Raw genomic sequence first — 13625 nt, 5'->3', positions numbered from 1 at the left:
GTCTGTGTCTGTTTGTGTGTGTGTGTGTGTGTGTGTGTGTGTGTGTGTGTGTGTGTGTGTGTGTCATTAACACTGACGCTAGTGTTTTCTCATTTAATGAGGCCGACCCGATAGCCAGTAAAGCCTCATCGTGCACATTACAAGACAGAAGCTCATCGCCCCGCACACATTTAAACACAGGCTTTCTTGTTTTCTGTCATGTTGTTGTCATTATAGAGCACAATTTATTAATCGCAGACTAGCTGGCCGAATCTCACAAAGCTTGTCAAGAACATGTGTTGGTCAAATTTTACCCCAAAATCAAAAGAAAGGAATAAAAAAATTTTTATTTTGCCTAAAGAAAATTAAGCCTATATTTAGGTTCAATTAACATTTGTTGTATTGTGACATTATGTTAAGTACACCCCCCCTCCCCCCCATTCCTCATTACCGTAATAATTCACCCAGACGCATTACAGTAATGAAGCTTCAAAGAGTAACATTTGTCTTTTTGTAATTTTGTGTTTATATTTTTTGTGACATTGTGACATAACTTTCATGAAAATGGTGTGCATTTTCTCAGATTCCTCATTGCCGTAATGTGAAAAAAAATCTATTAAAAATGCATTTTAAAAAATAAAATCAAACATACTACACATTACGGTAATGATACTTCATTTTCCTTGCGCAAAATAATAATAATTAATAATAATAATAATAATAATAATACATTTATTTATTTTAGTTTTCATGTAATTTTGTGGTTAAAATATTTGTGATTAGGGTTGCAAAGTGACGGAAAATTTCCATTAAAAAAAGTTTCCAAAAATTTCCAAAAAATCCTGGAAAGTTTCCAAAATTTAGTGGAAATTGTCTGCCTCTGTTCAACCCTATTTGTGATATTGTGACAGTGTTTTCATGACAATAAAAAAAAAAAAAGTTACACCCTCAGGCATGTTACAGCTATGAGGCTCAAATTTCTGTGCGCAAAGAATAATTTATTTTTGTCTTCTTGTAATTTTGGTAATTCCTCATTACCATAATGCAATAAAACCCATTCTCATTACGGTGATCTCAAAAAAGTAGTAAAAACTGTATTAAATTAAACAAAACTAAAAAAAAAACACCACCTGGGCATACTACAGTTATCTTTGTGCAAAGAATAATATTTCTTGTATTTTTGTGGTGAAATATGTTCCTAACATGCTTTTGGAGGTGCACAAATAAGATTTACAACCCATTTTTTACTTCTGTAATGTGATGTATTTTACAGTAAAACAATATTTAATGAGGAAAAAAAGTTGGACAGGACTTAATTTTACCCATTAAGAATGGATTGGATTGTGTAAAGTTTGGGGGGAGGGGCTAAAAATGAGTTCTAGATGATGTCACTGAAAAGAAAAGTTGTTTCAGATGCAGCGCAACTTATTCAATTTTTACAAAAACATTACAAAAAACGAACAATTTGTCTTGAGAATAACCTACACCCATCATATGCAATAACACCAATTCAATTTTATTTGAAAAAATAACATTTAAAACCACCCAAAAACCTGCAAGCACACAAGACCTAGTCCTGAAGTGTGAGGCGCTGATGTAGCAGAGGGAGCTCGAGGGGAAAGAGAGGTTGTAGTAATTGAATGTTATTATGTGGGAGAGGTCCGCGCACCCTACTGAGAGAATCCCATTAGTGGCCAGCCAGATTTAATCGCCATGTATGAAATTATTAAAAAACCTCAGTGAATCGCTCTATTCCACCCTGTTAAGGGTGATTCTGGACCGCGAGGAAGCGCTGCTCAAAAAACACACGCTAGAGAAAAATAAGACACGAGTGTGCCGTTGCCATAGCAACGCATGTCGCACATTAGCGAGAGATCTGTGTTAGTCATCAGTGTGTATATGTTGTTCAAGCAACTGCTCCAGATAAACCTATGCAGAACGTACTTGTGTTGTCTGAAGATAAATAGGAATCTGTATTAAATTCAACCAATCATCTTTAGATGTATCCATTTTCTTCCCCTCTGCTCAATTTTCCAATACTCATCACCATCATATCCGACGTACAACAAAACTGTAATACAGTGCATTGTATTTTAGAGTAAGACTATTTAATGAGAAAAAAAAGGAGGGAAGGACTTGATTTTATCCATCAAAAATTGATTGTGAAAAGTACCGTTATAGGACAGTTTTGGGGGAGGGGCTAAAAATGAGGTCTTGATGATGTCACTGAAAAGAAAAGTTGTTTCAGAGGCAGAGCAAGTTATTACATTTTGAAAAAATGAGAATAAGAGAATAAACTTCACCCATCATGTGCAGTAAGACTAATATTCAGCAATGCAATGCATTCGAATTGACCTTTTATTTCCTGTGTGACAAATAAAACACAAGTAATCTTTTTTTGATTAGTTATTTGTTCAGAGTGTCAAAAGTTACAATCTCACCGTTTACAAATTTTTAAAACTGAAAAAAAATGTAAATGTAAACATTTAAAAAAAAAAAAAAAAAAAATGTGATTAGGCAGTATACTTTATATACTGTACGAGACACTGGGGCAAGTTGTCACAGAGGAAAGCTGTCATAATATTTCAGTGACTTCACTGAAAAAAAATGCAGGACATTTTTAAACTATTTTCACTCAGAAATGGCTATACATTTCACAAATAATTAAAGAAATGGCAAGTAACGCATTAAATTAAACACGACATTTTGATTTAGAAAGACTGAAATAGTATTTTCTTGCACTCCAACCTTTGCTTTATTTACACATTTGAAAACCCCTTTTTTGCAGTGTAAGTTTTTGACTATTTTAAGTCAAAATTACAATATTTATTTCTTCTAGCAGTGGTTATGCATGTTAAAAGGCAGGTTTGAAGTCAGATTTTCACCATAAGGTTCAACTATGTTTGCAGGACAAGAACATTTTCCATAAACGTCAAGTCAGTGCAAGTTGTCACACATTTTAAAATGTTATGAATGTTCTAATTACAATATGTGTTGGCCTAAACCATGTTTCATGTGTTTCTGAGTAGTATATTTTACATGTTTGGTGTTTTATGAATTATTTTGTGTGTTTCATAATTGTAATTTACTTAGAAGTCCATAATAGTATGTTCAGTGGCATGTTCCATTGTGACAACTTATTGGGGCATGTTGTCACAAAGTTTTCAATTAACTGAATCTTATTTTTTGGTCAATATTGGTTTAAAATCTTCAAAAAAAAAAGTGATACTTAAAGAGTATATGTCTATACAAAAACTGAGAGGTATTCACTGGAGTATAAAAAATACGTGTGAGAAATTGCCCTGGCCTCCACTTTTGTGCAGTATTTGGTAAGTAGTAAGCTAGTGCTCCATTCAATATGTGTTGGCCTAAACCATGTTTCATGTGTTTCTGAGTAGTATATTTTACATGTTTGGTGTTTTATGAATTATTTTGTGTGTTTCATAATTGTAATTTACTTAGAAGTCCATAATAGTATGTTCAGTGGCATGTTCCATTGTGACAACTTATTGGGGCATGTTGTCACAAAGTTTTCAATTAACTGAATCTTATTTTTTGGTCAATATTGGTTTAAAATCTTCAAAAAAAAAAGTGATACTTAAGAGTATATGTCTATACAAAAACTGAGAGGTATTCACTGGAGTATAAAAAATAAGTGTGAGAAATTGCCCTGGCCTCCACTTTTGTGCAGTATTTGGTAAGTAGTAAGCTAGTGCTCCATTCCCAACACAGCCGCTGACTGTTCACAAAAGAGCACAAAATAAAGTCTAAGAACTCTCCAGGCCACTCTATACCCACTGTAACACCTGACTATTTGATCACAAAATAAGCAGCTGTAAGAAATCCTAAATCCTGCGTAAATAAACCCAGAGCCACAGATCAAGCAAATCAACGGATGAGGACGATACAAAGCAATTGCTTCCTGTTCTTGAACAATTGTTCTCAAATTCGAGAACAATTGCACTTCAGCAATAAAATTAAAATATTCATTCTTCCCTGGAGCCACAGATTCATAATTTTGCTCAACAAAACAGCAGATTTGTTCATTTTTATATGAAAATGTTTTAAAAAACTGGATAAATTAGCTACTTAAAATATAATGTTGGTTGTATTTGTAAATTATGGTTATTTTATTAAGGTCCATGCATTTTTTAATTGAATACATGTAATAACAATGAAATTAAATCTAAGGTCATTTATAATTAATTAAATTGCAGCTACTGTTCAAAAGTCTGGGGTCTGTAAGATCTTTTTAACATTTTTTGAAAGAAGACTCTTAAGCGTATCAAGGCTGTACATATTTCATAAAAAAAACAGTAAAATTAGTAAAATTGTGAAATATTATTACAATTTAAAATAACTGCTTTCTATTTAAATGTATATTAACATGTAATTTATTTCTGTGATCAAAGCTGAGTTTTCAGCATCATTGCTCCAGTCTTCAGTGTCACATGATCCTTCAGAAATCATCCTAATATTCTGATTTGCTGCTCAAGAAACATTTCTGATTATTATCAATGTTGAAAAAAAGATTAACGTTGAAATTTTTGAGGAAACCTTTATTTTTCAGGATCCTTTGATGAATAGAAAGTTCAAAACGACAGCATTTATTTGAAAAAGAAATCTTCTATAACATTATAAATGTCTTTACTGTCACTTTAGATCAATTTAATGCATCCTTGTTGACTAAAAGTATTCATTTCTTAAAGAAATTGCACTGATCACAAACTTTTGAACAGCAGTGGATGCTTATTTTATTTCATCATATCACAGGAACGGAGAGAGTTTGCTACGAAAGTATGCTTGAGCATTTCAGAATCAATCAAAATAACACGATTCCATGTTAAACGGCACACAGCGAGCCTGATTATGTTGTTTATCAATGTATGGCGCATGTAAACAGAGAGACAGCACAGATGCGTATCCGCGTAACAGTCGACGGGAGACCAAGAAAACAGAAAATCTCTGATAGCATTTGGAATTGAAGGAAAATTGAGCGTAGCGGCCCCATCACTCGGTGACAATTTCAGGGCTTTTCCACTTGTCAAAAACCTGACGACAAAACAGCAGCCTCCGATACGCCGGGTTACACTGCAAACAGAGCTCAATAAAACCTGCCCAACAAGCCCTACTGCACTAAACGACAGGCACATTTAAAGGGACGGCGCATCTAAAATAAAAAAATCAGCCATCTGCTCATTCGAAGCCTGTGTGAGTTTATTTCTTCACCCAAACACACAACAGACTTGGAAAGCAGTGCACAAGTCATATGGACACTTTTATGGTGCTTTTCGGAGCCCGGAAGCTCCAGTCCCCATTCACTTCCATTGTACACACAGCTTCAGATTTTCATTTTTAGGAGAACTGTTGTTTTGTTTGGCATAAACGTTTAAAATCCTGACAAACGGTTCTCAGTCAATACTTCATAGCTATCATAACTATCAGAAAAACACGGCTATCACAGCTATGACAAAAACATCAATATACCGTCGACAGTTTACACTCATTCTCTGAGTGATGGGAAATCTGTTTCGAGAGATCTCAGCTGAATTTTCACCTCTACACAATCATGCCATGGGCAAATAAACACTCATTCACTCGCTGCAGGTCAGAAACAGGCTTGTGATTAGCCTGTAATTTATTTTTCCGCATTTGCTACATTAGGCACAAGGGCACTTTTGCTGGAGAGCTTGTGATCAGCTCATTATAATCGATGAAGCTGTTGTTCACTTGCAATGTAGAAATGGTCTATGTTTGGAATTGCATTCCACCATAAACCTCAATGCACGTTAAATATCGCATGCGATTTATCGTGCAGCCCTAATATACAGTATATTATCAATGTATGGAATATTCTGGAAGGTCTGTGACATTTGCTAAATTGCGGAGTACGTAACCAGAACAAACTGCTCGGAATAATACTGTATCCCATAATGCAATGCTCTCACCTTGACCTATACTTTCCATTATATCTGGAAGTAACATCAGTCATCAGTTTTTAATTAGTAACTACCACAATTTAACTACCAAAATTATCTTCTTTTTGATCTGTTATTTGAGTGGACTGCCAAAAGTTTACACAAAATTGAATTCAAATGCAAAACAACCCGTTTCTGCAATAATAATTGGATGCATCTATTTAAGGCAAGGCACTAGGGCTGCACGATAAATCGAAATGGAATCGAGATCACGATTAGGCAGAAGCTGCGATTGTCATGCGTATCTTTCAGTGAAGCACGGTTCTGTGATCAGCAGTAAATCTCCATCCAAAGGCCAGAGGGCGCTCTCGCGCTGAAACTCCAAATACACCTCGCAGAAGAAATCAGGAAATGCCTATCGCTGCAGCTGAATAAACAGAAGATTTAACTGCTTTTATTGATTCAACGTGACTAATAAACACACGACTACGGCAAAATACGGTTTATCTGAGTTCTTATTATTATAATTTTCATTAAAATAAAGTATATTTATAATGCAATGCCTTTATCACTGCTTAAATACTATGAAATATGTTGCGTGCCTTATTCTGTGTAAGAAGCCACATCATCTCACAGAAAGATTTCTTTCAAACACTCGACTGACGTTATGAAGTGAGTTTGGAGTAAAAATATGTTATTAAATGTGGTATTTTCACATGCTTTCAGAGAACCGGCTTTTTTAACAAAATGCGCATGACAATCGCATTCGATTAATCGTGCATCCCTACAAGACACTAAACAAAGCGAAACCATTGTTTCATGCACTGGTCAATTTTCCTGCTGATTACAGAACCGGCTTTACTAACAAAATGCGCATGACAATCGCATTCGATTAATCGTGCAGCCCTACAAGACACTAAACAAAGCGAAACCATTGTTTTCATGCACTGGTCAATTATGCTTCCAAAACATGTCCTCTTTTAAATTGCTGGAAAGAAAACCTACAAAATACTTATTTAAGTGTCTATTTTATCGCACTTCTATCTATTTGCATCTGTTGATTTAAATTTCAATATGCATTTCAGCAGCACCTACTATACAACAAACTTTACAGTTTGATTCCCGTCTAGGCTATACTCTGAACGGTTTTACAGAGGGGTTTCATCATATATCATTCAGACTGATTTACATAACGTTTTATAGTGAGTTTCTTTCTGGCTGTTGACAGTATTGTCGGATTTATAAAAAAGACCCTCTATAACTCTAATATGTCAACGAAATGAAACAAGAATTTTGAACCTTGTCTGGTACAATGTTAAGACTTCTGTTCTGGTAATGTATGCAAATAAGTGCATATTTAATTAGATAATGCCTCATTTGCATATGCATACATACTGTAACATTTCAGAAAACTTACATTATTACAAAGCCACTGTTTATTGTATTGTGATTAATCACCTGGGAAAGTATGGTGATATCTATTAGATACCATTTCATCCCATTCACCTGTAGTGTCTTGTTATAAGAAGAAAAAAAAATAGTAATAAAAATAGTAGGCTCTATGTATTTCATTTTGAACAAAGCCGTGTTGTCAGCCCTAAATACACCGACCGTGTTATTATTTGTTCAGCGCCAGCTAACGCACACATTGTTTTAATAATATATGCGTACACACCCGCACGTGTTCACAACACACTTGCACACAATGCTTAAGACGGGTAAACAATCACTGGTTCACTCGAGCCTAGCAACTATAAAGATGAGACCAGACTACAAAAAACTACAAAATAAAACAAGCACTGCTGATTATCACACATAAACTGGAATATGCAACAATACGAGGTCAAATAATGAGAAAATACAATGAAAAAAAACAAGTCAAAAGAGAAAGAAAAAGTCAAAAGAAATGAACAACAAAATCAACAACCAATCGCTTTGGGTTGTGATGCTTTAAGGAGATTCAGAACATCAATTACTAAAGAAAAAGGTTATAACCTTCATAAAAGCCCCAAACGTCTGATAGTTAAGCATCTTGCAGCCGTTGGCTTGGTTGAGGCCGGGTGTAATGCTCACATACTGAATAATTGAGTCAGGAGTCAAGAGAGAAAAAAAACTCAAACAATTAAGCATGCTATATTGCCCCAAAAACACACAAAGCAGCACGCTGAAAGCACAATTGCTCTGTTGAATCGGAAGAGTTCAGAGCAGCTCAGAGTTCAATGATAAGGAGAACAAACACCCTGATTGCCTTATTGTGCCTCGCTAATGTGGAAACCATTAAAAATCCAGCAATGACAACAAAACCGAGCATGTCGTCATCCCATTTGTGACCAAAACACAGCAACAACAACAACAAAAAAAGATGTTTCCAATTTCATCCTAAAATACCAACATCAAAGCCAAAAACTGCTGCATCACCCTAAATATTAGGGCTGGGTTTTGACACAAATTTCACGATTCAATTCTCATTCACAAGCTCGCGATTTGATTCGATTACCAATTCGATTCGATGCGATTCAATATCGATTATTTTGGATATATATCAGGTAACGTTACGTAAGGGGAAAAAAAATCTCTCAACTAATGCTGTAAAATATACATGAGAGCCAGTTGGGACTAAATTACTATAATATTAATGTTAAAATTAATGACGTTTTTACAATAATAAAGTTACAGTTCCATAATATTTCTGCTTCAATTCGTTTTTTTGAAATATAAACATTTAAATGGTGGCTGTCATAAAAACTTGATGGATTTATTCAAACATAAATTAAACATTAAAGAACAGTAAAAATTTAAATGAATATGTTATGTGGTGCATATATTAAGCAAAATGCCCCTCTCCACAGTTTATTTTTCTATCTGACTAATGAGTTTATGGTCACCGAATATGTTTTTTCTGAGGTAAACGTTACGTCATGTGACATTGTTCAGAATTTGAAATCTGAGACTTTGTTTCATATTAAAAGCACCAAAACACAATGTTTATTGCGATTTATTGGGTGGGAAGTACCCTTCAACGTTCCGTCCATTAACTGAAAACAGGCTAGACTAATCGATTCTTGGGATTTAAGAATCGATATCGTTCTGTAAAAATGAGAATCGATTAATATCGAGATATCAATATTTTTTACCCAGCCCTACTAAATATCAGCAAACAAACACACACACACACACTCATAAAAAACACAAACATGCACATGTATAAAACATATATAAATATATATATGAATATATTAATATTTGCTCAAAGATGCAAAAAATATAATAAAAACACAAAATATTGCAAATGATATAAAATATATTTAAACAAATTATAATTATTAGATATTAAATGCAAAAATAAAATTGTACAAATCTTACAAATAAATTATAGATAGGCCTATTTATTATACAAGATATTTACAAAGTCCTGAATGATTGAATATGTTCACAGATGGAGTTCTCAGATGATCAGCAACATATTTTAAACATATTATTTATTCAAAAATACAAAACAAAATATAATAAAAAACAAATATTGTAATTAAATATTTCATTACATTTACTAACATTAAATGTAATAATAAGCATTCATAAACATTCATATTACTTTTTTTAAATTATATTATAAGTAAGATTAGCAATTAATTTAATAAGACATTAACAACATCCTAAATGACTGAAAATGTCTACAGATGGAGACCTCTCTCGGATTATTAATATTAGTTCAAAAATACAAACAAATAAAATAGTAAAATATTCCAAAAATATTGTAAATTAAAGATTTCATTAAATTTACTATTAATATTAGATACTACATTAAAAAAAATACACACACTCAGACACAATCTGAGCATGTCCAGGTTTGCCGTCCATTCATTCATACAGCAGCATCTTCCAGAAACCTCCTGCAAGCGTCCTGTGTTAGATCAGCGAAGGGAAGAGGAAATATAAAACTTGTAGCAAATCACACGATTCCACCCCCAGTCTTTACACAACAGCAGCAGATATGAAATTATGCAATTAAAGCTGCAGTTAAACTAAGCCGCCGCCGCAATCTTAAACCAGCATTTTTCACTCAGACTGAGGAACTCCTTAGCAGCAAGAAACCAGAGGCTCTTTACTTCACTCCCTCCCTCGGTGAAAGACGAGGAATTACAAACACACGTGTGTCTGTGTCGGGTCCTAATCACATAATGAACATGGCATAGATCAGCCCAGGCCTTACACTAGAAATAACACACAGAGCTGGCATCAGGAAGCCAACGATCACTGGCCGTTCGTCTTCAGACTCCTGGAGGATTCCTGGATAGTGAGTGAAGCAGGACTAAGAGGAAAAAGGGCATAATGGTAACAGTCAGATGCATGTGGTGCTGATCTGATTAGGCAGACTAACACAAAGGAAAGCGGTAGTTGACATATACTGTGTGATCTATGAGTAACAAGCTGATTCCTGTGTGCAGATTATGCATTTCTACTGGAATTCAGCGAAACGGAGATCGGTTTACAGTGGCTCAAAGATGCTTGGACGCTTTCGAAGTTCTGAATGTCATTGTATTAGAACATTTTTCCCATTATTAAAATAAATGGTTCACCCTCTGGCCATCCAAGATGTAGATGAGTTTGTTTCTTCATCAGATTTGGAGAAATGTAGCATTACATCACTTGCTCACCAATGGATCCTCAGCAGTGAATGGGTGCCGTCAGAATGAGAGTCCAAACAGCTGATAAAAACATCACAATAATCCACAAGTAACTCCAGTCCATCAATTAATGTCTTGTGAAGCCAAAAGCTGTGTGTTTGTAAGAAACAAATCCATCATTAAGACGTTTTAACTCCAAACTGTTGCTTCTGGCTAAAATACAAGTCCTCTATCCATAATATAACAATCCAAAAAGTCGTCTCGTCTGAATCAGGAGAGAAATCTGCACAGATCAAGCACTGTTTACAAGCCAAAGCAGCTCTAAATAAATATGTGGCTGGATTTTGATGTGAGAGGCAACAGGAGATGGACTTTCTCACTGAAGGAAGCGTTATTATGGATTATAGACTTTATAGACTAGAGTATTTTAGCTGGAAGCAATGGTTTGAAGTTAAAGCATCTTAATGATGGATTTTCTTTTTCTTAAAAACACGCAGCTTTTCACTTCCATTAATTGATGGACTGGAGTTACTTGTGGATTATTGTGATGTTTTTATCAGCTGTTTGGACTCTCATTCTGACGGCACCCATTCACATCCATTGGTGAACAAGTGATGTGATGCTAAATTTCTCCAAATCTGATGAAAAAACAAACTCATCTACAGATTGGATGACCGGAGGATGAAAAAAAAAATCAGCACATTTGAATTTTGGTTGAACAATTGCTCTAATGCAGAAACTGCAATTAACTAAAAAAAAAAAAAGGGGCAATACATTTGTTACAATATTTATTTATCTTTGTAAATCAGCTGTCCATTCTTAGTTCACGTTAGCCTAAATAATATTAACAAATACTACTTCTGATTTGTTTTTAATCTTTTTCTTCGTTTAACTAACTAATGTTAAAACATAGAACCTTATTATAAAAAGTTACGAAAATATCACTTTTCTCAGAACTAACTTCGCTTTACTGAGCCATATCTGTAATGTCTTTCAATCGCCTTGGTCATTTTTAGTGGATGTATGAAGTTTTCCTCAAGTTCAACCACAAAGAGTCAAAAGTTTTTCGTCTTCATTTTTTAGTTTATCTGTTATTTCATTGTTTTAAAATGTTTTGTTTAAAGGAGTGCTTGTGCAAACTCTAAAATGTGACCCTGGAGCACAAAACCAATCTTAAGTCGCTGGGGTATATTTGTAGCAATAGCCAGATTTTCAAATAGTTGTATCTCGGCCAAATATTGTCCGATCCTAACAAACCATAAATCAATGGAAAGCTATTTATTCAGCTTTCAGATTATGTATAAATCTCAATTTTAAAAAAAAATGACCCTTATGACTGGTTTTGTGGTCCAGGGTCACATATAAACGCAATTCATAACAACGCATAAAGTGCAATTCATACATTTTAATGTGGCTAAAGTGACTAAATGCTTGTTACTGAACTGAAAAGATCAATGAATTGAACTAATAAATGCAATGAAAGGCTCTGCCTTCACTATGATCTTACTGCATAATCAGAAAACATACAATCTCACGTTCCCATTAATAGCAGAACGTCAAACGCCACTGATCAAACCACCCCGGTCCAATTTTTAAGCAATCAGACCACATATAAAATCCAACCAATCATCCTTTTGTCAGCTCCTATCTAAGAGGAACAGACAGTCAACTCAAAAATCAGCACAATCATCTTCCTGAAAACATGCACTAGCATCTTCTGGTGGAGAGGTTGTAGGAAATCACTGCTATTGTAATATTCGGAGATGGCAGATGGGCCGAAACAGCAATAAAGTGTTGCATCACTTGCTCCTCGCAGAGATTTGGTGGTTCCTACTGCCACCCCGACACATGCTCACTTCACATTTACAAAACACCTACTGTTTATATGCAATATTGCACAAAAACATTTTTTTAATTATATATATATAAACAAATAAATAGAAATATTACATATTTACTATTAAATTATAAATAAAATATATATATATTTTTTTTTAATACTAGCTACATTTGCAAATAGTTCAAAATCACAAATATGTCATATAACTATATCTGGATTCTATTTTTAAAAATCGTCCAAACCAAAAAGTGTGGCAGTAATTTGTGACCTGATCAGATACTGGCATCATACACCTGTAACCACAAGCTAATGGCAAGCTGAAGGTGTGACCCTGTCTGCAGCTAATTCTTAGAAAAGTTCAAGCTCTCACAGGTAGCCTAGTTCTTCTCATTTCTGAATAAATGCATCAGCGCATGATTCAAAACTCGAGCGGACAAGTTCATAAGCGCGCATTCAGACCCAGCGCTGCAAGCAACACACCCGAGCTGAAGAAGGTTGCAGAGGCAATTTGTTACTGAACACCGAAACAAATCAATGCCACATGCATCCAACAGCATAACGTAACACAACGCACAATATCAGCCTCCGGACTCAGGCTGCTCTCTTCTGATGGAGATTAGTATAACGCAATGCATGTACAGCTGAAATGCCTGAAAGCACAAACCTGTCTGTCCTTTCCCGAGGGTCTTTTCTAAGCGGTACGGTCCCACGTAATTGGCATGAGGGGTAGTGTTGTTTTCTTTCCCAGACAATGACATTTTCCCTGTCTAAACACACTTCAGGCGGCGTTGCAGTTCTTGGGATACAGCAATCCTCTTATAGCTGCGCTGCACCGGAGGACGCGCTTTACTCCAACTGAACGATGTCTGCTTTTGTTTCTCCTGCCCGTTTGGGACCGAGAGTCTGTGGTTGAGGTGGGAACAGGGCTCTGTTGACCTTTCCTTCTCACGAGGTGAACCGGGCGGCTTAAGATCCGACTGGCATTGCGGAGACCTGCACAGCTTGTGTCCGCCAGTGGCCGGTCTGCGAATCCGCCGACGCTACCACGGCGAAGGCGTGCTAATTAATATTCATGAGCCGAGCCGAGCCATTGGGTAGTCAGCCAGCGACGTCAGCGTGATTAAATTAATATTAAAAAGCCAGGTTTTTTTAAGACTAAGAAACTAAAAGAGGAACAGTTTTTTTTAAATGATTAATCGTTAATTACATGAGGAATTCTGTATGTCAAAAAAATAAATGTGAATAATGCTATATAAATGATAA

The 13625-nt window shown here is 35.2% G+C and overlaps 1 protein-coding gene across 4 annotated transcripts in view; it reads right to left on the bottom strand.

The window, feature by feature from the left end:
- LOC107707552 (serine/threonine-protein kinase BRSK2-like) overlaps positions 1 to 13398 on the bottom strand; it is a 228694-nt gene extending 215296 nt beyond the window's left edge. For all 4 annotated transcript variants that reach the window (XM_016511618.1, XM_016511619.1, XM_016511620.1 and 1 more), the window contains exon 1: positions 13027 to 13398. In XM_016511618.1, the coding sequence (XP_016367104.1) occupies positions 13027 to 13120 (94 nt within the window). In that variant the 5' untranslated portion in view covers positions 13121 to 13398. The remainder of the gene's footprint in view (positions 1 to 13026) is intronic.
- Between the last annotated feature and the right edge of the window lie 227 nt (positions 13399 to 13625).

The sequence above is a fragment of the Sinocyclocheilus rhinocerous genome, unplaced genomic scaffold, assembly GCF_001515625.1.
Source record: "Sinocyclocheilus rhinocerous isolate Xijiao unplaced genomic scaffold, SAMN03320098_v1.1 scaffold1376, whole genome shotgun sequence".
NCBI classification, from domain to species: domain Eukaryota; kingdom Metazoa; phylum Chordata; class Actinopteri; order Cypriniformes; family Cyprinidae; genus Sinocyclocheilus; species Sinocyclocheilus rhinocerous.
Note: the sequence above shows the minus strand (reverse complement) of the source record. Positions and strands in the feature narration are given on the sequence as shown.